The sequence below is a fragment of the Salvelinus namaycush genome, chromosome 23, assembly GCF_016432855.1.
Source record: "Salvelinus namaycush isolate Seneca chromosome 23, SaNama_1.0, whole genome shotgun sequence".
Taxonomy (NCBI): Eukaryota; Metazoa; Chordata; class Actinopteri; order Salmoniformes; family Salmonidae; genus Salvelinus; species Salvelinus namaycush.
The window spans coordinates 3,909,539-3,934,170 of NC_052329.1; the positions used below are offsets into that span (position 1 = coordinate 3,909,539).

The window sequence follows — 24,632 nt, forward strand, 5'->3', positions numbered from 1 at the left end:
TCCACAATGAAATAGGGTGCAGGCCAGGCAGCAGGCTGTTAGCCAGCCTGCCAGCTTAGTGGTGTCTGCCACTAGTACAGTCAGTGTAGTCAGCTCAGCTATCCCCATTGAGACCGTGTCTGTGCCTCAACCTAGGTTGGGCAAAACTTAACATGGCGGTGTTCGCCTTAGCAATCTCACTAGGATAAAGACCTCCTCCATTCCTGCCATTATTGAAAGAGATCGTGATACCTCACATCTCAAAATAGGGCTACTTAATGTTAGATCCCTCACTTCAAAGGCAGTTATAGTCAATGAACTAATCACAGATCATAATCTTGATGTGATTGGCCTGACTGAAACATGGCTTAAGCCTGATGAATTTACTGTATTAAATGAGGCCTCACCTTCTGGTTGCACTAGTGACCATATCCCCCGTGCATCCCGATAGAAAATTTCAATTTACAAAAAAAAATAAGTTTTCGTCTTTTGAGCTTCTAGTCATGAAATCTATGCAGCCTACTCAATCACTTTTTATAGCTACTGTTTACAGGCCTCCTGGGCCATATACAGCGTTCCTCACTGAGTTCGCTGAATTCCTATTGGACCTTGTAGTCATAGCAGATAATATTCAATTTTTTTGAGATTTTAATATTCACATGGAAAAGTGCACAGACCCACTCCAAAAGGCTTTCGGAGCCATCATCGACTCAGTGGGTTTTGTCCAACATGTCTCTGGACCTACGCACTGCCACAGTCATACTCTGGACCTAGTTTTGTCCCATGGAATAAATGTTGTGGATCTTAATGTTTTTCCTCATAATCCTGGACTATCGGACCACCATTTTATTACGTTTGCAATAGCAACAAATAATCTGCTCAGACCCCAACCAAGGAGCATCAAAAGTTGTGCTATAAATTCTCAGACAACACAAATATTCCTTGATGCCCTTCCAGACTCCCTCTGCCTACCCAAGGACGTCAGAGGACAAAAATCAGTTAACCACCTAACTGAGGAACTCATCTTAACCTTGCGCAACACCCTAGATGCAGTTGCACCCCTAAAAACTAAAAGCATTTGTCATAAGAAACTAGCTCCCTGGTATACAGAAAATACCCGAGCTCTGAAGCAAGCTTCCAGAAAATTGGAACGGAAATGGCGCTCCACCAAACTGGAAGTCTTCCGACTAGCTTGGAAAGACAGTACCGTGCAGTATCGAAGAGCCCTCACTGCTGCTCGATCATCCTATTTTTCCAACTTAATTGAGGAAAATAAGAACAATCCGAAATTTATTTTTGATACTGTCGCAAAGCTAACTAAAAAGCAGCATTCCCCAAAAGAGGATGGATTTCACTTCAGCAGTAATACATTCCCGCTCGTGCACCATCTGCACCATCTGTCACACTGCCGGTCGGTGCCAGGTTGGTTCCTCTGGGGATCGAGGCAGCAGGCAGGGTGCTCTGGCGTCACCCCAGGTGAGCCGGCACCATTCTCACCCAGAGCCCTCTGTTGCACATATGTTTGTGTCTGTCACTTTTCCTGAGTTTTCTCCACATTCCCAGCATAAGGCGCTCGTAGATTCAGGTGCGGCTGGTAATTAGCTCATAGTTTAGGGACCCCTATTGTTCCCGTGGATGTGCCCTTCCCCGTTGGCGCCTCAGATTGTCGACCATTAGGGTCAGGGTTGATTAAGGAGGTCACCGCGCCTTTGGGCATGGTGACGCAGGGGGATCATACGGAGAGAATGAGTCTCTTCCTTATTGACTATCCTGCGTTTCCCGTGGTGCTGGGCCTACCCTGGTTAGCTTGTCATAACCCCACTTTCTTGGCCACAGGGGGCTCTCACGAGAGTGCTCAGGTAGGTGTTTAGGAGTTTCCGTTGATGCTACCACGGTGGAGATTCCAGACCAGGTCTCCACCGTGCGCATTCCCCCTGAATATGCCGATTTGGCTCTCACCTTCTCCAAAAAGAAGGCGACTCAATTACCACCTCATCGACGGGGCGATTGTGCGATAGACCTCCTGGTAGACGCTGCACTTCCCAGGAGTCACATGTATCCCCTCTCAGAGGCAGAGACGGAGGCTATGGAAACATATGTCTCCGAATCCCTGCGTCAGGGGTATATTCGGTCCTCCACTTCACCCGCCTCCGAGATGTTTCTTTTTTGTGAAGAAGAAGGAGGGGGGTCTGCGCCCGTGTATTGACTATCGGGGTCTGAATCAGATCACTGTGAGGTATAGTTACCCGCTACCGCTCATAGCCACAGCGATAGAGTCAATGCACGGGGGGGGGGGGGGGGGGGGGGGGGGGGGGGGGGGGCGCGCTTCTTCACAAAACTAGATCTCAGGAGCGCTTACAACCTGGTGCATATACGAGAGGGAGACGAGTGGAAGACGGCTTTCAGTACCACCTCTGGGCACTATGAGTACCTCGTCATGCCGTACGGGTTGATGAATGCGCCATCAGTCTTCCAAGCCTTTGTAGACCAGGTTTGCAGGGACCTGCATGGGCAGGGTGTAGTGGTGTATATTGATGACATTTTGATATATTCCTCTACACGCGCTGAGCATGTGTCCCTGGTGCGCAGAGTGCTTGGTCGCCTGTTGGAGCATGACCTGTATGTCAAGGCTGAGAAATGCCTGTTCGTCCAACTGTCCGTCTCCTTCCTAGGGTATCGCATTTCCACTTCAGGGGTGGAGATGGAGAGTGACCGCATTGCAGCCGTGCGTAATTGGCCGAATCCCACCACGGTAAAGGAGGTGCAGCGGTTCTTAGGGTTTGCCAACTACTACCGGAGGATTATCCGGGGTTTTGGTCAGGTGGCGGTTCCCATTACCTCACTGCTGAAGGGGGGCCCGGTGCGCTTGCAGTGGTCAATTGAGGTGGACAGGGCTTTTAGTTACCTGAGGGCTCTGTTTACCTCAGCTCCCGTGTTGGCCCATCCGGAATCCTCTTTGGCGTTCATAGTGAAGGTGGAAAGAAAATAATTTGTTTATATGCATTGTTACTTTTTCTAAACTCCTCTAATTGTCAGAAAAGTGTTTTTATGTAACTTCAAAAGATCTTCAAGAATTTTCCTGAAATGTTTTGTGCTATGTTTACTATCCGAGGCTGGGATAGGAGCGGTGCTCTCTCAGTGCTCAGGTACGCCACCGAAGCTCCACCCCTGTGCCTTCTTAGTTAGCCTTACCTCAGGTTTTCACCCCGAGAGTAACGGGCAGGTGGAGAGAGTTAACCAGGATGTGGGTAGGTTTCTCAGGTCTTATTGCCAGGACCGGCCGGGGGAGTGGGCAGCGTTCGTGCCCTGGGCAGAGATGGCCCAGAACTCGCTCCGCCACTCCTCCACTAACCTTTCTCCCTTCCAGTGTATATTAGGGTATCAGCCGGTTCTGGCTCCTTGGCATCAGAGTCGGACCGAGGCTCCTGTGGCGGGCGACTGGTTCCGGCGTGCGGAGGAGACAAGGGACGCCACCCATGTCCATCTTCAGCGCACCTTACTGCGCCAGAAAGTTGGCGCAGACCGTCACCGCAGTGAGGCTCCGGTGTTTGCACCGGGGGACCGGGTCTGGCTCTCAACCCGAAACCTGCCCCTCCGCCTGCCCTGTCGGAAGCTGGGTCCGCAGTTTGTGAGGCCATTTAAAGTCCTGAGGAGAGTGAACGAGGTATGTTACAGGTTACAGCTCCCCGGTTACCGCAATAACCCCTCGTTCCATGTGTCTCTCCTCAGGCTGGTGGTGGCTGGACCGCTCCAGGAGTCTGAGGTGCGGGAGGTTCCTCCGCCCCCTCTGGATATCGAGGGAGCCCCGGCGTACTCTGTTCATTCCATACTGGATTCGAGACGTCGGGCGAGGGGCCTTCAGTACCTCGTGGACTGGGTCAATATTTCGGTACCAACGGCAAAATAGTTTGGTAGCAAGGTCAATAGTTCGGTAGTATGGTCAATAGTTCAGTAGTAAGGTCAATAGTTCGGTTGTAAGGTCACTAGTTCTGTAATAAGGTCAACAGTTTGGTAGGTACGGTCAATAGTTCTGTAGTAAGGTCAATAGTTTGGTAGGTAAAGTCAATCATTTGTCTAGGGGTTTTTGGCTTGTCTAGGGGTTTTGTCTATCTATGGGGATTTGGTATGGTCTAGGGGATTGTAGGTTTATGATGGCCTGAATTGGTTCCCAATCAGAGACAGCTGTTTCTCGTTGTCTCTGATTGGGGAGCCTATTTAGGTTGCCATTTCCATGTTGGTTTTGTGGGTAGTTGTTTTCTGTTTTGTGTGAGTACCTGACAGAACTGTTGCGTTTTGTTCCACTTTTGTTTTTTGTTTCAGTGTTCAGGTTATAATAAACATCATGAACACGTACCACGCTGCGCTTTGGTCTACTCCTTCTTCCTCAGACGAACATCGTTACAGTACATGTAGCCGCCACAGAGTTTAAGCCCATCAAAGAGCAGCCACGTGTCCTGATACAGTACATAATGTGCCACATGTTGAAAGTGTTACATTACACTGTGAACAGCAGGGCACTACCTACAGTACAGTAGTTAAAGAGACCTACAGGCTAAATCATGCTTGGCGCATGCGTCCTCACTGTGAGGACTTGGGTTGCCGGCACCAGACAGGCTCTCCTATGCTCTCTTAAGACCCCTACGTCATTCTCTCGATACCTCAGAGACCTGTCACACCTCATACATGCCAGGTTGAAGGGGGTGTGGGCAGGATGTGGACGGGGACAGGAGCAGGGACTGGAGCACCGACAGACAGGGCCTCTGTGGTAAGGCTCTGAGACAGACACAGGGTTCTGAGAGTATAAAGAGATGAGCTGTGAGGGGCCACAGAGCAACAGAGCCAGCCCTAGCTCTAGACTGCACTACGGAGCCAGGAGCCATGCCACTGCTGGAGCTGGTCCTGTTGGTGCTGCTGGTAGTGATAGGGGAGGGAGAACCTGTGTGCAGGCTGCAGGGCAGGGCAGAGCTGCCAGAGCTGGCCAAGGACGGGGATCTTGTCATCGGAGGCATCTTCACCTTCCAGACGGAGTACGACGGCAGGGTACCCAACTTCCAGAGTTTACCAGACCAACCAAGGTGTAAGAAGTGAGTATTCTCTCTCAGTTGAAGATAACTTTTTTTTTGTTTCAAATATGGGACTTTCACTGTTTTCAATGTTATGAGTTATTTTTTAATCTACTGTCCATCTGAGGTTTATCTCGTAGCGTTTTAATCGACTGTCCATCTGAGGTTTATCTCGTAGGGTTTTAATCGACTGTCCATCTGAGGTATATTTCCTAGGGTTTTAATCTACTGTCTATCTGAGGTTAATCTCGTAGGGTTTTAATCTACTGTCCATCTGAGGTATATTTCCTAGGGTTTTAATCTACTGTCCATCTGACGTTTATCTCGTAGGGTTTTAATCTATTGTCCATCTGAGGTTTATCTCATAGGGTTTTAATCTACTGTCCATCTGAGGTTTATTTCCTAGGGTTTTAATCTACTGTCCATCTGAGGTTCATCTCCGAGGCTTTTAATCTAATGTCCATCTGAGGTTTACCTCCTAGGGTTTTGGGTTGTGTGTAAGACTGGTGAGATATATTTTGCCTTCTTTAATGGCACATCTTTTAAATTTTTTTTTTATCTCTCTTCAGTATGAATTTCAGAGAATTCCAATTTGCACAAACACTTATATTTGCAAGTGAAGAAATCAATCGAAATCCGGCAATTCTCCCAAACCATACTCTGGGCTACAATATCTACAATGCGTGTGGATACGACAACATCCTGAAGTCTGGTTTGGCTTTAGCCAGTGGCCAGGAGAAGTTTATCGATGAAGGGAACTGCACCAAGACAGACATGGCTCAGGCTGTCATAGGCCACTCTGCCTCGACACCAACAATAGGATTGGCCCGAATCATCGGAAGGTTTCGTGTACCAGTAGTAAGATGTTCTATTCACTTTTCTATGAACTCATACAATAAAATATATACTTTTATATTGCCACTATACACAAGGTGTTATTTTTGTCGATCAATGTCTTAAAATAACAAAACATAGCTCTTGGTGTCAAAACTACTGTACAGTATGTCATGTCAAGTTTCCAATAAAATGCTGTTATTTTGTACACAGATCAGCCACTTCGCCACCTGTGCGTGTCTGAGTAACAGAAAGGAGTTCCCCTCCTTCTTCAGAACCATCCCCAGTGACTTCTACCAGAGTAGAGCCCTGGCAAAGCTGGTCAAACACTTTGGCTGGAGCTGGGTGGGGGCTATAAGCAGTGATAATGACTATGGGAATAGAGGCATAGCCACCTTTATGATAGCTGCACAGGAGGAGGGAGTGTGTATAGAATACTCTGAGGCATTTGAGCAGACAGGTCCGCGCCATGAGCTTCTCAGGATAGTGGAGATTATTAAACAGTCCAGTTCAAAGGTCATCATGGCCTTCATGACCCACAGGGAGATCAAGGTTCTGGCGAGTGAGCTCTACAGGCACAATATCACAGGACTACAGTGGATCGGCAGTGATGCCTGGATCACAGACCCTTCTCTCACTGCAATCGAGGGACACAGCGCTCTGGTGGGTGCCATAGGCTTCACGGTGACCAGGGCTCACATCCCCGGGCTGGGAGAGCATCTGAGGGATGTCCACCCCTCTCACTTCCCCAACAGCATGTTTCTCAGGGATTTCTGGGAGATTGTGTTCGACTGCTCTCTCAATGTGACTACAGCACCTAAGAGGAAGCCATGCAACGGCTCGGAGAGTTTAAGAGACGTGCAGAACACGTTCACAGATGTGTCCAAGCTGACATTCACTAATAATGTGTATAAGTCTGTGTATGCTGTGGCTCATGCCCTCCACAACCTGTTGACATGTGAGGAGAGCCAGGGCCCCTTCTCTAATGGGAGCTGTGCTCAACCTACACACATCCAGCCATGGCAGGTGAGCAAGAATATACCTCTAAAAAAGTGACCTTTGTCTATTTCAAGTCAGTTAAAGTAAAATAAATGGTTTCACTGTAGACTGATAATAACAGAATGATGATGCAAAGCTACATAGAAAACAACTTTCCTTTCTTGACCATTTCTCCTCTCTCTAGCTGTTGCACTATCTACAGTCTGTCAATTTCACAACGGGAGAGGACGAGAGAGTATTTTTTGACAGCAATGGAGATTCCCCAGCAAGATATGAACTTGTTAATTTACAAAGTACCACATCGGGAACCATGGAAGTGGCCACAGTCGGTTTATATGGCGGGTCTTTGACTGGAGACCACCAGTTCACTATGAACAACGTTAGCATTGTATGGGGAGGAAATAGTGAGACGGTACATTTTCATATTGTCTTGTTCTCATATCTCTGGCTGGGAAGTCAGTATGCTATCCTGCATGGTATTCTTTAACACAACAATTACACTTAACCTCAGCCACTCAGCCCCTGTTGGTATGTACAGTATTGAGACAAGTCAAATCACACACTCTACAGTGCACAAACATTGGTGATTTATGATTAACAGGATAGATATGTACAATACATGAGTGAACATGAGTACTCAAACTCTCCTTGGTCCCCTATGTGAGTCTGTTTGTGTGTGTTCCAGGTACCTGTGTCAGTGTGCAGTGAGAGCTGTCCCCCAGGCACTCGTAAGGCTGTACAGAAAGGAAAGCCTGTATGCTGTTATGACTGTGTCCCATGTTCTGGCGGCGAGATCAGCAACACTACAGGTAAATTACACTCGGCCATCAAAAATACAGTTGGTGAGGTGAATACATGCTGGGTTACATACTGGACATCACGTTTTATTCTAACGTGTGCTGGCCTTCACAAATCCCTTAAACCTCTTAACTGAAAATGTGTAGAACCAACAGAGCATATAATATGTCAAATGTTCTGCATGTTTTCCTGAATCATTAACATTGTTTTTTTTCTGGGGGGGTTTTCTTTCTCTAAACAGATTCAGCCGAGTGCATGAAGTGCCCAGTCCAATACTGGTCCAATGGGAGAGGGGATAGATGTGTCATAAAAGAGATTGAATTCCTGTCCTACACTGAACTCATGGGGGTCATTTTACTTCTGTTTTGTTTGATTGGGGTTTGTTTAACTATTATTATAGCAACAATTTTCTTCCAATTCCAAGACACCCCCATCGTCAGGGCCAACAACTCTGAGCTGAGCTTCCTGCTGCTCTTCTCCTTGACTCTGTGTTTTCTGTGTTCTCTTACTTTCATTGGCCGGCCCTCTGAGTGGTCCTGTATGCTGCGTCACACAGCGTTTGGGATCACCTTCGTCCTCTGCATCTCTTGTATTCTGGGGAAAACAATAGTGGTGTTGATGGCCTTCAGGGCTACACTTCCAGCCAGTAATGTCATGAAATGGTTTGGTCCTCCACAGCAGAGACTCAGTGTTCTGGCTTTCACTCTCATACAGGTCCTGATCTGTGTACTTTGGTTAACAGTCTCCCCTCCTTTCCCCTACAAGAACATGAAGACCTATAAGGAAAAGATCATTCTAGAGTGTGATGTGGGTTCAGCTATTGGTTTCTGGGCTGTGTTGGGGTATATAGGACTCCTGGCTCTCTTGTGCTTTGTGCTGGCTTTTCTGGCTCGAAAGCTGCCTGATAACTTCAATGAGGCCAAATTCATCACCTTCAGCATGCTCATATTCTGTGCAGTCTGGATCACCTTTATCCCAGCTTATGTCAGCTCTCCTGGGAAGTTCACTGTAGCTGTGGAGATCTTTGCTATTCTGGCCTCTAGTTATGGAATGCTATTTTGCATCTTTCTTCCTAAATGTTTCATTATATTGCTGAGATCAAAGGAAAACACCAAAAAACATATGATGGGGAAGACCAATGATATACGTTACTAACTTTTTGGTCATTTAAATACAAAAACAATTACATGTAAAATGTAAATGTGTTATTTATTGACTGTTGATTTAAATCTGGAAATTGTCACTCAATCTTATTAAATTAAGCTAGTTAAAAACTATTCTGTGTGTTCTCTACATTTGAAGTTGTATTAGGATTCATTCAACTGTACCCATCTGCCCCATATACTGTTAAGTAAATATCCAACTGTGTAATTGCATCTTTGCATATCTAATAGTGTATTTTTTTCTTCAGAAAACAAAAATAGCAACAGCTCAGCTCACCTAAGGCAATGTACTATACACTGACAATCATGAAGAGTTGACAAAGAAAACAATCCGCCCTCTGGTGGATGTAAACTAAAGTACAACCTCATCTCATGTATTGACATCTACACAGTCTACAGACAAGCCTTGGCTGAATTAGATTATTCTCTCTGTGTCCAGATCTGATGCATCCGTCTGATACAGAGCTCACATATTCATCAAATGTGAAAGAGATGTATCCATAGTCAATTACCTCCAAAAATATATATTTTGAAACCGATATATAAAAACAATATTCTAATTCACAATAAAATATATTAAATGTCCTTGAAATAGAATAAAACTAGAATTGTTAGTTGCTACATCCTTTTGGACTTAAAATTCAAATGCTAAAATCATATACAGTACCCATTGATTCTTGGAAAATATTACTTATAAATTAATGATATAAACCCATTGATTCTTGGAAAATATAACTTATAAATTAATTATATATACCCATTGATTCTAGAATATTATAGCTTATAAATGCCTCATAAGCATAGTTCAAATGGTGTACCCCATCAGAACCCAAAATATAAGCTTGTTTTACTATAATGTTTGGAAACAATGCAAACTAATGCTGTATCACCTCAAAACATGGTTAGAACTATACTTTTGATATCATGGGTGGTCAGTCCTTGCATCCATAGCTCTGTCCATGAATTTGAGAGTGGTTACATTTCTCAAGACCCCTCCCTCAGCTTTTTTTTTTTACCAAAACAGAGCTGGGGATTCTGCTTTGTCATTGATTCATTTTAAGATTCTAGCTTTAAGTATTCAGACTTCTGTATAAGGACCATTGGTGTCAAGAGCATTTTAATGTCCAGCCATTCACTGGGCACAGTTGTGAGCTTTCTGTAACAAACAACTGATGTGTCATCCTCATTATGATGAGTTGCCTCCACATTGCAGCAACAGCCTCTACAGTCTACTGATTCCCAGCAGTATCCCCTCTGCTCATGGAAGGTGCCAGTGTGATGTCACACTCTGAAGGATGTGTCACTGAGCCAGGCAGTAGGCCTTGCTATCTCCTACTACAGGCCTAAAGTGTTATTTTAGTTTAGGCCTCAAGGCCTGGCGCCTTGGCCCTCCCCCTCCCGGACCACAGAGGACCACCAAACTGGACCTGAGACCTCCAACACCAGATACCTCCAGACAGAACACTGATAACAAAGAGGAAGCAAGCTAGGTCAATTACACGATGTCATATACTCTAGTTGTAATGCACATGTCATAACATGGTAGATAGAATCAAGGCCTATTTTTGCAGCTGATGCGCTCTGCTTTGTGAATGATATCTAGATGTAATTGGAAACCAGTGTAACCCATTTCAAATAGATGTTGCAATAAATTAAAGGTCAGGTAATAGCAAATGACTTGTAAAGAGATAAACAGTATTTGTAACTGTGTGGCCTAATATAACAGCCCTTTCCATTCCTGTGTACTGGAAGTGTTATTATACACTACCGTTCAAAAGTTTGGGGTCACTTAGAAATGTCCTTGTTTTTGAAAGAAAAGCATATTTTTTGGTCCATTAAAATAACATCAAATTGATCTGAAAATCAGTGTAGACATTGTTAATGTTGTAAATGACTACTGTAGCTGGAAACAGATGATTTCTAAAGGAATATCTACATAGGCGTATAGAAGCACAATATCAGCAACCATCACTCCTGTGTTCCAATGGCACATTGTGTTAGCTAATCCAAGTTTATAATTTTAAAAGGCTAACTAATCATTAGAAAAACCTTTTGCAATTATGTTAGCACAGCTGAAAAACTGTTGTGCTGAATAAAGAATCAATAAAACTGGCCTTCTTTAGACTAGTTGAGTGTCTGGAGCATCAGCATTTGTGGGTACGATTACAGGCTCAAAATAGCCAGAAACAAATAACTTTCTTCTGAAACTCGTCAGTCTATTCTTGTTCTGAGAAATGAAGGCGAGACATGCGAGAAATTGCCAAGAAACTGAAAGTCACGTACAAGACTAGGTACTACTCCCTTCACAGAACAGTGCAAACCGGCCCTAACCAGAATATAAAGAGGAGTGGGAGGCCCCGGTGCACAACTGAGCAAAAGGACAAGTACATTAGCGTGTCTAGTTTGAGAAACAGATGCCTCACAAGTCCTCAATTAGCAGCTTCATGAAATAGTACCCACAAAACACCAGTCTCAACGTCAACTGTGAAGAGGCAACACCGGGATGCTGGCCCCAGACTGGAGGTGTGTTTTGGGTCATAGTCCTGTTGGAAAAAAAATGTGTCCCAAAAACCGCAAATCAGATGGGATGGTGTATTGCTGCAGAATGTTAAGGTAAAGTGTGGTTTGAATTCTAAATAAATCACAGACAGTGTCACTAGCAAAGCACCCCACACCATCACACCTCCTCCTCCATGCTTCACGGTGGGAACCACACATGCAGAGATCATCCGTTCACCTACTCTGTGTCTCACAAAGGCATGGCAGTTGGAACCAAAAATCTCACATTTGGACTCATCAGACCAAAGGACAGATTTTCACAGGTCTAATGCCATTGCTCATGTTTCTTGGCCCAAACAAGTATACTGTATGTTTTCTTGTTGGTGTACTTTAGTAGTGGTTTCTTTCCAGCAATTCGACCATGAAGGCCTGATTCACGCAGTCTCTTCTGAAAAGTTGATGTTGAGATGTGTCTGTTACTTGAAATCTGTGAAGGATTTATTTGACCTGCAATCTGAGGTGCAGTTAACTCTAATGAACTTATCGTCTGCAGCAGAGGTAATTCTAGGTCTTCCTTTCCTGTGGCGGTACTCATGAAAGCAAAGTTTCATCATAGCTCGTGAATGGTTTTTGCGACTGCAATTGAAATTTTACGGATTGACTGACCTTCATGTCTTAAAGTAATGATGGACTGTCGTTTCGCTTTGTTTATTTGCACTGTTCTTGCCATAATATGGACTTGGTCTTTTACCAAATAAGGCTATCTTCTGTATAACACCACTACCTTGTCACAACATAACTGATTGGCTCAAACGCATTAATTAAACAAATTCACTTTTAACAAGGCACACCTGTTAATTGAAATGCATTCCAGGTGACTACCTCATGAAGCTGGTTGAGAGAATACCGACAGTGTGCAAAGCTGTCATTAAGGCAAAGGGTGGTTACTTTGCAGAACATCAAATATCAAATATACTCTGATTTGTTTAGTACTTTTTTGGTTACTACATGTTTCCATATGTGTTATTTAATAGTTTTGATGTTTTCACTATTATTCTACAATGTAGGAAATAGTAAAAATAAAGAAAAATCCTGGAATGTGTAACGACTTCCGCCGAAGTTGGTCCCTCTCCTTGTTCGGGTGGCGTTCCTCTTTTCATTTTCCTTTGGTTTTGTCTTGTCTTGATCACACCTGGTTCCAATCCCATTCATTACATGTTGTGTATTTAACCCTCTGTCCCCCCTCATTGTCCTTGTCGGTGATTGTTTGTTTGTAAGCTTTGTGCTAGATATGTTCTGGTGTGCGACGGGTTTTGTACCCACTTGTATTATTTTGTATATTTAGTTTTTCGGAGTTTATGAGCACTTATTAACTTCTTATAGCTGCAGGGGCAGTATTGAGTAGCTTGGATGAAAGGTGCACAGAGGTGCCCATATTAAACGGCCTGCTCCTCAGTCCCAGTTGCTAATATATGCATATTATTATTCATATTGGATAGAAAACACTCTGAAGTTTCTAAAACTGTTTCAATTATGTCTGTGAGTATAACAGAACTCATATGGCAGGCAAAAACCTGAGAAGTTCCACTTCCTGTTTGAATTGTTTCTGAGGTGGCAGATTTTCAACCAAGCTCTCAATGAAATTACAGCGAGATATGGATGAGTTTTCACTTCCTACCGCTTCCACTAGATGTCAACAGTCAATAGAACTTTGTCTGATGACTCTAATGTGAAGGGGGGCCGAAGGAGACAGGAATGAGTAATCACTACCACGAGCTGATCACGCATTCACCATGCGCCTTCACATGAGGAGGACGTCCGTTCCACCGCTCTTCTGAAGTCAATCTAATTCTCCGGTTGGAACGTTATTCAAGATGTATGTTAACAACATTCTAAAGATTGACTCAATACATCGTTTGACATGTTTCTGCTGACTGTTTCGTCACGTTATAGTGGAGGCGCTTTGTGACTTTGGAATTGTTTACCAAAGGCGCTAACCAAAGTAGCTAATTGGACATAAATAACGGACATTATCGAACTAATCAAGCATTTATTGTGGACCTGGTATTCCTAGGACTGCATTCTGATGAAGTTCATCAAAGGTAAGGAAACATTTATCATGTATTTTCTGGTTTCTGTTGACCCCAACATGGCGGCTGATTTGGCTATTGTGATGAGCTCCGTCTCAGATTATTGCATGATTTGCTTTTTCCGTAAATACATTTTGAAATCTGACACAGCGGTTGCATTAAGGAGAGATATATCTATAATTCCATGTGTATAACTTGTATTATCATCTACATTTATGATGAGTATTTCTGTTGAAATGATGTGGCTATGCAAAATCACTTGATGTTTTTGGAACTAGTGAATGTAACGCGCCAATGTAAACTCAGATTTTTTGTTATAAATATTAACTTTATCAAACAAAACATGCATGTATTGTGTAACATGAAGTCCTATGAGTGTCATCTGATGAAGATATTCAAAGGTTAGTGATTAATTTTATCTCTATTTCTGCTTTTTCTGACTGCTATCTTTCGCTGGAAAAAATGGCTGTGCTTATTGTGGTTTGATGGTGACCTAACATAATCGTTTGTAGTGCTTTCGCTGAAAAGCATATTTGAAATCGGACACTTTGGTGGGATTAACAACAAGAATACCTTTAAAATGATATAAGACACATGTATGTTTGAGGAATTTTATTTATGAGATTTCTGTTGTTTGAATTTGGCGCCCTGCACTTTCTCTGGCTGCTGTCATATCGATCCCGGTAGCGGGATGCAGCCATAAGAAGTTTTAAACTGCTCCGTTTTTATACCAAGTTCGATCTCCTGCGCCTGACTTCCCTGCCACCAGCACACACCCTTACAGAATCACCAACCCAGTATGGAGTCAGCAGGAGCAGATACCCAGGTTATAGGGGTGGAGGAGCACGTCCGGGAGGACGCAGCAATGCTTCACCATCTTGGCATTACCATGGACCGCGTTGTCCAGACTATGGACCGCTGGGAGAGACAGGGAGTTCTTCCAGCGCCTCCACCAGCACAACCGGGGTCTTCTCTGAGCGCCCCTTTTCCACCTGGTTCCAGTGGGATTCGTCTCTCCCTGCCAGGGGTTCCTGCTTCAACTGGAGCTATACCTGGCCACCGTCCACCCGGCTCCATCGGGCCGTGAGAGAGTGTCCGCCCTCGTCTCGTGCCTCACCGGGAAAGCCCTGGAGTGGGCCAACGCCGTGTGGAGAGAGGGATATGCGGCGTTGGACCAGTTTGAGGAGTTCTTCCATCTGAGGCAGGAGACAAGGAGCGCCCAGGAGTTCGCCCTGGATTTTAGGACCCTGGCTGCCAGCGCGGGCGGTAGCAACAGGGCCCTGATCGACCATTACCGCTGCAGTCTGCATGAGGACATCCGTCGGGAGATGGCCTGCAGACACACCACCCTCACGTTCGACCAGCTGGTGGATTGTACATCCTACTAGACAACCTGCTGGCTACCCTCGGACGTTCTGATCGGGGTCCGGTGGTTCCATCCACCCAGGGAGACCGGAGGGGGTTCCCACTCGTGCAACATATGTGGTCGCAGAGGTCACACTGCTGGTCAGTGCCGGGTTGGTTCCTCTGGGAATCGAGGCAGCAGGCAGGGCGCTCTGGCGTCACCCTCATTTTCCTAAACAACCGCTGAATTGCAGGGCGCAAAATATTACTAACAATATTTATAATCATGCAATCACAAGTGAAATATACCAAAACACAGCTTAGCTTGTTGTTAATCCACCTATTGTGTCAGATTTTGAAAATATGCTTTGCAGCGAAAGCAATCCAAGATTTTGTGAGTGTATCAATCAATGCTACAACAGCTAGCCCCAAATTAGCATGGTCACGAAAGTCAGAAAAGCAATAAAATTAATCGCTTACCTTTGATAATCTTTGGATGTTTGCACTCACGAGACTCCCAGTTACACAATAAATGTTATTTTTGTTCGATAAATATTACTTTTATAACAAAAAAACGCCATTTGGGTTGCGCGTTATGTTCAGAAAACTACAGCCTCGTTCCGGTCCTGAAAGGCAGAAGAAAATTCCCAAACTTTTCAGATTCAAAAATATTACTAAAAATATTTATAATCATGCAATCACAAGTGAAATATACCAAAACACAGCTTAGCTTGTTGTTAATCCACCTATCGTGTCAGATTTTGAAAATATGCTTTGCAGCGAAAGCAATCCAAGCTTTTGTGAGTGTATCAATCAATGCAACAACAGCTAGCCCCAAATTAGCGTGGTCACGAAAGTCAGAAAAGCAATAAAATGAATCGCTTACCTTTGATAATCTTCGGATGTTTGCACTCACGAGACTCCCAGTTACACAACAAATGTTATTTTTGTTCGATAAATATTACTATTATAACAAAAAAACGCAATTTGGGTTGCAAGTTATCCTGTTAGGCGGGCTGTCCCGATATCGGTACACTTATGACAACATCCAGCTCTATTGCAGGGCGCGAAATTCAAAATCTATTTTTTTTAAATATTTAACTTTCACACATTAACAAGTCCAATACAGCATTTGAAAGATAAACATCTTGTCAATCCAGCCAACATGTCCGATTTTTTAAATGTTTTACAGAGAAAACACCACATATATTTATGTTAGCTCACCACCAAATAAAAAAGTGGACAGACATGTAGCAGCAGCACAAGTATGATTCAAGTAGCATGCACAAGCCAACCTAACTAACCTACAACCAACCTAAACAACCTAGAAAAAACTACCTCAGATGACAGTCCTATAACATGTTACACAATAAATCTATGTTTTGTTCATAAAATGTGCATATTTTAGCTATAAATCAGTTTTACATTACTGCTACCATCATAGCTACAGTCTGAAATCGCACGGGAGTAGCCAGAGAAAATACAGACACCAACGTCAACTACTAATTACACCTCATAAAACATTTCAGAAAAACATATGGTGGATAGCTAATGAAAGACAAAGATCGTGTGAATAGAGCCAATATTTCCGATTTTTGAAGTGTTTTACAGCGAAAACACAATATATCGTTATATTAGCTTACAACATTAGCTAGCATACGGCAGCATTGATTCTAGTCAAGCGCTAGCATAGCACAGTTCGACAGATATATGAAAAAGCATCCCAAATTGGGTCCTTATCTTTGTTGATATTCCATCAGAATGTTGTAACGGGGTCCATTGTCCAGTACAGTCTTTAGTTGGGTTCCAGAACGAACTATTTCCCTCTTGGTTTAGCAAGCACAATGGCCGTGCGGCGCTAACCTCTCCTTCTTCAAACAATTCTTCCAAAGCATCACGTCTAAAGTCCAGAATAAATTTCAATAATATAATTAAAGTATATTGAAAAAACATACTTTAGGATGATTTTGTGACATGTATCAAATAATATCGTAGGCAGAGGTCATATTCACCTTAAACGAGCGTATTCCAGGAGCCGAGTCCAGGTTCTGACTGAAAATTAAACTGCGTAGGTCTCACAAGAAGTTGTGGTGTTCAGCCCCTGAAAGAGATATTCGACTCCTTTCTTCTCTCACTTCCGCATTACACCCAGATGAAGGCGTGTGACGTGTTTCTACGGTCCTAAGTGACATGACCTTATATAGACAAGGTCTTAAAGAGAGACATCGCATTTTGGAAATCTCAATTCTGGATAGGAAATGGGCTGTAAAAATAGTTCTGTTCAACTTAGAGAAATAATTCAAACGTTTTTAGAAACTATAGACTGTTTTCTATCCAATAATAGTAAATATATGCATATTGGAAGATCAAAAAATTCTTAAGAGGCCGTTTGAAAATGTGCGCATATTTTCCAGTTTTTTCAATATTCACCCTGCAGCCTGAAGAAGTTATGTTCAGAAAACCAAACCCTCGTTCCGTTCGACGAAAATTCCAAAAAGTATCCGTAATGTTCGTAGAAACATGTCAAATGTTTTTTATAATCAATCCTCAGGTTTGATTAAACATAATCGATAATATTTCAATCGGACCGTAACCTATTCAATAAAAGAGAGAAAGAAAATAGAGAGCTACCCCTCTCGCGCGCAGGAACTAATCAGAGGACACCAGACTAGTTCTGAAAAATCTTGCTCATTTTTCAAAATAAAAGCCTGAAACTATGTCTAAAGCCTGGTCACAGCCTGAGGAAGCCATTGGAAAAGGAATATGGTTGATACCCCTTTAAATGGAAGATAGACGGGCAAGGAAACACAGATTAAAAAATAAAAAATAAATCACTTCTGGGTTAGATTTTCTCAGGTTTTTGCCTGCAGAATTAGTTTTGTTATACTCACAGACAATATTTTGACAGTTTTGGAAACTTTGGAGTGTTTTCTATCCTAATCTGTAAGTGATATGCATATTCTACAATCTGGACCTGAGAAATAGTCTGTTTACCTTGGGAACGTTATTTATTAAAAAAAATCTGAATCAGTGACTGAAACACCTCCCATCCGGTCCCACATCACACTAGAGGCTTCATTCAGCATTATACAGACTGTTGACATCTAGTGGAAGGCGTAGGAAGTGCAAACATATCCATATATTACAGGGAATTGAATAGTTGATGACTTTAAAATCGACCCTTCTCAGAATTCTCACTTCCTGTTTGGATTTTTTCTCAGGTTTTTGCCTGCCATATGAGTTCTGTTATACTCACAGACATAATTCAAACAGTTTTAGAAACTTCAGAGTGTTTTCTATCCAATAGTAATAATAGTAATAATAGTAATAATAATATGCATATATTAGCATCTGGGACAGAGTAGGAGGCAGTTCACTATGGGCATGCAATTCATCCAAAAGTGAAAATGCTGCCCCCTATATCAAAGAAGTTAAACAACCTGATGAGAAACTCCAGAGGATGCTGGAGAAATGTACTAGTTTCTACTGAAGTCACTCCAGATATCTCTCTCTCTCATTGCATTGATGACTAAATGTATACATTCAAATAGACTGCCCTCAGCTTGAATTCTTATTAGCAGGATACATCTGTATTAAATGTATTTTAAATCCATTCCACACCACAACATATGGATATGTTTCATAGGGTGAAACTGTCTTCAACATGGTGCCTTTCAAATTGTTCCAAAGATTTTGAGGTAGGGTGTATGTGCAGCCGTGTGAAGATATGTAATGCTATTTATTTCTCCAGCACAATTCAAGAGAACTGGATAGTGATATTCACTGTGGAGGACATCAACAGACCCCCTGATATTCTACCAGGTGTGACTGCAAGCCGTTCTGGAGGCTTTGAATGGAGGGGAGCAGGGAGAGCTAACAGGACTTTAGAGAGAGCTGACAGGACTGCAGAGAGAGCTGACAGGACTGCAGAGAGAGCTGACAGGACTGCAGAGAGAGCTGACAGGACTAAAGAGAGAGCTGACAGGACTGCAGAGAGAGCTGACAGGACTGCAGAGAGAGCTGACAGGACTGCAGAGAGAGCTGACAGGACTACAGAGAAAGCTGACAGGACTGCAGAGAGAGCTGACTGGACTGCAGAGTTGCAGCCACAGCAGACTGCTGACACTGGTTGGACACTCCTCCTCTGGACCCAGCAGCCCCTCTCACTGGCTACAAGTGAGACTGTCAGGGAGTGTGATACTCAGCAGTACACATTCTGACCCCGGAGCCATTCTCCTCAGAGCAGAGTCCAGTCACTATGCCCAGATCCTAGCCCTGCTGCTGCCACTGACATGATGGAGCAGGGTGGATATTGTCTGTGGGACATACAAACTGTAAGGGAACACCCCCCTGAAATGGACAAAAATGAATGGGAAGTTATTGGCACCGTACGAAACATATACACGATGTACAATACCAATCAATTCGGCGTCGTTTCATTCAAAAATGATTGCAAATGCCATATGGCAAATGCCAACTGTTAACTTCTTATGGCTGCACGCCCGAAGCCGGCCACAATATGACAACAGCCACTTCAAGTGCAGGGCGCGAAATTCAAAATATATTTTTTAGAAATATTTAACTTTCACACATTAATACAACTGTCACGTTCCTGACCTATTTCTGTTAGTTTGTTGTATGTGTTAGTTGGTCAGGACGTGAGTTTGGGTGGGCATTCTATGTTTTCTGTTTCTATGTTGGTTTAAGGGTTGCCTGGTATGGCTCTTAATTAGAGGCAGGTGTTTGGCGTTCCTCTAATTGAGAGTCATATTTAGGTAGGTTGTTTCACAGTGTTCGTTGTGGGTGGTTGTCTCCTGTGTCAGTGTTTGTCGCACCATACGGGACTGTTCGGTTTGTTTGTGAGTTCGGTCTTTTGTGTAGTCATTTTCCTGTTCGTGAGTTCTGCGTTTTATGTAAGTTCACATGTCCAGGTTTGTCTACTCCGTTTTGTTGTTTTGTTAGTTTTTAGTCAAGTTCGTGTTTTCGTTGTCCTAATTAAATCATGTCATTCCAAAACGCTGCGCCTTGGTTCAATCCATGCTCCTCCTCTTCGGATGAAGAGGAGGAGGACTACCGTTACAGAACCACCCACCAAATTACCAGAACCAAGCAGCGTAATACACAGGACTACTGGACTTGGGAGGACGAGCTGGATGGAAAAGGACCTTGGGCTCAACCAGGGGAATATCGCCGCCCCAAAGCTGAGCTGGAGGCAGCGAAAGCAGAGAGGCGGCGATATGAGGAGGCAGCAAGGAAGCAAGGCTGGAGACCGGAGAATCAAGCCCAAAACTGCAGATATGAGGGGACGCATCTGGCACGGAAGCCCGAAAAGCCCGTGAGTACTACCCAAAAATTTCTTGGGGGGGGGCTAAGAGGTAGTGGGCCAAGGGCAGGTAGGAGACCTGCGCCCACTTCCCAGGCTAACCGTGGAGAGCGGGAGTACGGGCAGACACCGTGTTACGCAGTTGAGCGCACGGTGTCTCCTGTACGTGTGCATAGCCCAGTGCGGGTTATTCCACCTCCCCGCACTGGTAGGGCTAGATTGGGCATTGAGCCAAATGTCATGAAGCCGGCCCTTCATATCTGGCCACCAGTACGTCTCCTCGGGCCGGCTTACATGGCACCAGCCTTACGCATGGTGTCCCCGGTTCGCCTACATAGCCCGGTGCGGGTTATTCCACCTCTCCGCACTGGTCGGGCGACGGGGAGCATTCAACCAGGTAAGGTTGGGCAGGCTCAATGCTCAAGGGAGCCAGTACGCTTGCACGGTCCGGTATTTCCGGCACTACCTCCCCGCCCCAGCCCAGTACCACCAGTGCCTACACCACGCACCAGGCTTCCAGTGCGTTTCCAGAGCCCTGTTCCTCCTCCACGCACTCTCTCTATGGTGCGTGCCTCCAGTCCGGTGCCTCCAGTTCCGGCACCACGCACTAAGCCACCTGTGCGTCTCCAGAGCCCTGTACACACTGTTCCTTCTCCCCGTACTCGTCCTGATGTGCGTGCACTCAGCCCGGTGCCACCAGTGCCGGTACCACGCACCAGGCATATAGTACGCTTTGAGAGTCCAGTGTGCCCTGTCCCTGCTCCCCGCACTAGGCTTGAAGTGCGTGTCTCCAGTCCGGTGCCTCCAGTTCCGGCACCACGCACCAGGCCTACAGTGCGTCTCAGCCGGCCAGAGTCTGCCGTCTGCCCAACGGCGCCTGAACTGTCCGTCTGCCAAGCACCGCATGAACTGCCCGTCTGCCATGAGCCTACAGAGCCTTCCGCCAGACAGGAGCAGCCAAAGCCTTCCGCCAGACAGGATCAGTCTGAGCCATCCGTCTCCGCAGCGCCATCTGAGCCATCCGTCTCCGCAGCGCCATCTGAGCCATCCGTCTCCTCAGCGCCATCTGAGCCATCCGTCTCCCCAGCGCCATCTGAGCCATCCGTCTCCCCAGCGCCGTCTGAGCCATCCGTCTGTCCCGAGCCATTAGAGCCGCCCGTCTGTCCCGAGCCGTCAGAGCCGTTAGTCAGTCAGGAGCCGCTAGAGCCATTCGTCAGTCAGGATCTGCCAGAGCCGCCAACCAGACAGGATCTGCCAGAGCCGCCAACCAGACAGGATCTGCCAGGGCCGCCAACCAGACAGGATCTGCCAGAGCCGCCAACCAGACAGGATCTGCCAGAGCCGCCAACCAGACAGGATCTGCCAGAGCCGTCAGTGAGCCATGAGCGTCCAGAGCCGTCAGCCAGCCATGAGCGTCCAGAGCCGTCAGCCAGCCATGAGCGTCCAGAGCCGTCAGCCAGCCATGAGCGTCCAGAGCCGTCAGCCAGCCATGAGCGTCCAGAGCCGTCAGCCAGCCATGAGCGTCCAGAGCCGTCAGCCAGCCATGAGCGTCCAGAGCCGTCAGCCAGTCATGAGCTGTCCCTCAGCCCAGAGCGGCTATTTATCCAGAACTGCCCCTCAGTCCAGAGCTGTCTCTCTGTCCGGAGCTGCCTTTCAGTCCGGAGTTGCCCCTCTATCCTGAGCTACCTCTCTATCCTGAGCTACCTCTCTATCCTGAGCTATCCCTATGTCCTGAGCTATCCCTCTGTCCTGAGCTATCCCTCTATCCCGGTGCTGCCCCTTGTCTCGATGTTACCCAAAAGATTAAGTGGGTGTAATATGAGGGTGGTCATTTGTAGGGGTAGATGTAAGCTGGGATTGACTATGGTGGGGTGGGGAACTCGCCCAGAGCCTGAGCCACCACCGTGGTCAGATGCCCACCCAGACCCTCCCCTAGACTTTGTGCTGGTGCGCCCGGAGTTCGCACCTTAAGGGGGGGGTTATGTCACGTTCCTGACCTATTTCTGTTAGTTTGTTGTATGTGTTAGTTGGTCAGGACGTGAGTTTGGGTGGGCATTCTATGTTTTCTGTTTCTATGTTGGTTTAAGGGTTGCCTGGTATGGCTCTTAATTAGAGGCAGGTGTTTGGCGTTCCTCTAATTGAGAGTCATATTTAGGTAGGTTGTTTCACAGTGTTCGTTGTGGGTGGTTGTCTCCTGTGTCAGTGTTTGTCGCACCATACGGGACTGTTCGGTTTGTTTGTGAGTTCGGTCTTTTGTGTAGTCATTTTCCTGTTCGTGAGTTCTGCGTTTTATGTAAGTTCACATGTCCAGGTTTGTCTACTCCGTTTTGTTGTTTTGTTAGTTTTTAGTCAAGTTCGTGTTTTCGTTGTCCTAATTAAATCATGTCATTCCAAAACGCTGCGCCTTGGTTCAATCCATGCTCCTCCTCTTCGGATGAAGAGGAGGAGGACTACCGTTACAACAACCGCTGTGTTAGATTTTAAAAAATAACTTTACCATAACATACAGCTTGCGTTATTGTGAGACAGCACTCACCAACACGGCGGAGAATAGGAGTCAATATTTTACACAGAAATACGAAATAACATCATCAATTTTTTCTTACTTTTGCTGAGCTTCCATCAGAATGTTGTACAAGGAGTCCTTGGTCCAGAATAAATCGTTGTTTGGTTTTAGAATGTCCATTTCTTCTGTCGAATTCTAACCTTAACGGCTCTCTCTCTGTCTCCCGAAAGCAAAAGACTTGAAATTTAGGTCCAGGCTTCATTCGGGGCCTTCTATTTGTCACTGTCGCTGCGCTCAGACCGAGCGAGCTACGGTCAAGCGGGGCATCTCGTTGAACTCGGCACAGCCTAGAGATAATGGTAATGCCATTGCAGGATCTGTGTGCCTTTAAGCACCGTACTTTTTGACTCCATCCTTGCTGTGTGTGTGTGTGTGTTTGTGTGTGTTTGTGTGTGTGTGTGTGTGTGTGTGTGTGTGTGTGTGTGTGTGTGTGTGTGTGTGTGTGTGTGTGTGTGTGTGTGTGCGTGTGAGTGTGTGAGAGCTTTTCTTTGACATCTGTTTAGAGAAAAGACTGATTTACAGTTCATGAGGGTTGCCTTATCACACCAATTAAGTTTAGAAAAGTTCTGACCTTTTTAACCCTTCGAAATAGCATCTATGACACCATTTTAAGGCACTTCCGTTTGTCACAGGAAGCTATAAGTAAACGCATATCTTGATTGGGGTATGCTGTTACAGAATCCTGAGTTTTAAGTCTGTATGTTAAAAACTGACTGATCTACACAGGGTTGAATGAAGTGATTTTCACAATTGCAGGTTATGTATATCAAAACATAGGGTGAATTTTAGGGTGAATTTAATCACTTCCGGTTGCTCCAGGAAGCTTAGAATCGACACCGGTAGACCTCATAGTGGCCTGATGGATTGTCATCGAAGACAGGCTCATAAGACATTCATAACCCACATAGGCTTCAGGTTGAATTTAGGGGAGCAGGCAATGTATTCCTATGGGGAGAGAAGTCAAAGCAAACTGTTTGATGTAAACACCTTCTTTTAACTGTTAAGGGTTAATACCACACGGTCAAGGTTAGGCTTGCACAGATCAGGAGGACCGTAGGAACGTTCCTGAGGTCAAATTGTGCTTCTAACCTTAAAGGTTCCTTCTCTGTCTCCCAAAAGAAATTGAAATTTAGAGCCCAAAAGCAATTGAAATTTAGGTCCAGGCTTCATTTGGGGCCTTCTGTTGTCACTGTCGCTGCGCTCAGACCGAGCGAGCTCCGGTCAAGCGGGGCATCTCGTTGAACTCGGCACGGCCTAGAGATAATGGTAATGCCATTGCAGGCTCTGTGTGTCTTTAAGCACCGTACTTTTTCACTCCATCCTTGCTGTGTGTGTGTGTGTGTGTGGTGTGTGTGTGTGTGAGCTTTTCTTTGACATCTGTTTAGAGAAATGACTGATTTACAGTTCATAATTGTTGCCTAATCACACATATGAAGTTTTGAAAAGATCTGACCTTTTTAACCCTTCGAAACAGCACCTATGACCCCATTTTAAAGCACTTCCGGTTGGTACAGGAAGCTATAGGTAAACACATATCCTGATTGGGGTATGCTTTCACAGAATCCTGAGTTTTAAGTCTATACGTTAAGAACTGACTGATTTATACAGGGTTGAATGCACTATATATCACAAACTGCTGGTTGGGTATGAAAAAACACTTTTAGGGTGATTTTAATCACTTCCGGTTGCTCCAGGAAGCTTAGAATCAACACAGGTAGACCTCATAGTGGCTTGATGGATTGTCATCGAAGATAGGTTCATAAGACATTCATAACTCACATAGGATTCAGGTTGAATTTAGGGGAGCAGGCAATGTATTCCTATGGGGAGAGAAGTCAATGCAAACTGTTTCAAAACAGCCCCTATGACACCATTTTAAGGTACTTCCGGTTGACACAGCAAGCTGAAAGTGAACTCATATCCTCCTTAGGGTAGGCTCTTATAGAATATTGAGTTTTAAGTCTTTATGTTAAG

The 24,632-nt window shown here is 45.0% G+C and overlaps 1 protein-coding gene across 1 annotated transcript; it reads left to right on the forward strand.

Annotated features, from left to right (window-relative positions):
- The first annotated feature begins 4,857 nt into the window (after positions 1 to 4,857).
- On the forward strand, positions 4,858 to 8,828 carry LOC120018918 (extracellular calcium-sensing receptor-like). The gene is made up of 6 exons (XM_038962135.1): positions 4,858 to 5,063; positions 5,612 to 5,900; positions 6,090 to 6,902; positions 7,060 to 7,287; positions 7,561 to 7,684; positions 7,915 to 8,828. Exons 1-6 carry the CDS (start codon positions 4,858 to 4,860, stop codon positions 8,826 to 8,828), a joined length of 2,574 nt encoding a protein of 857 aa, XP_038818063.1.
- The last annotated feature ends 15,804 nt before the right edge of the window (positions 8,829 to 24,632 follow it).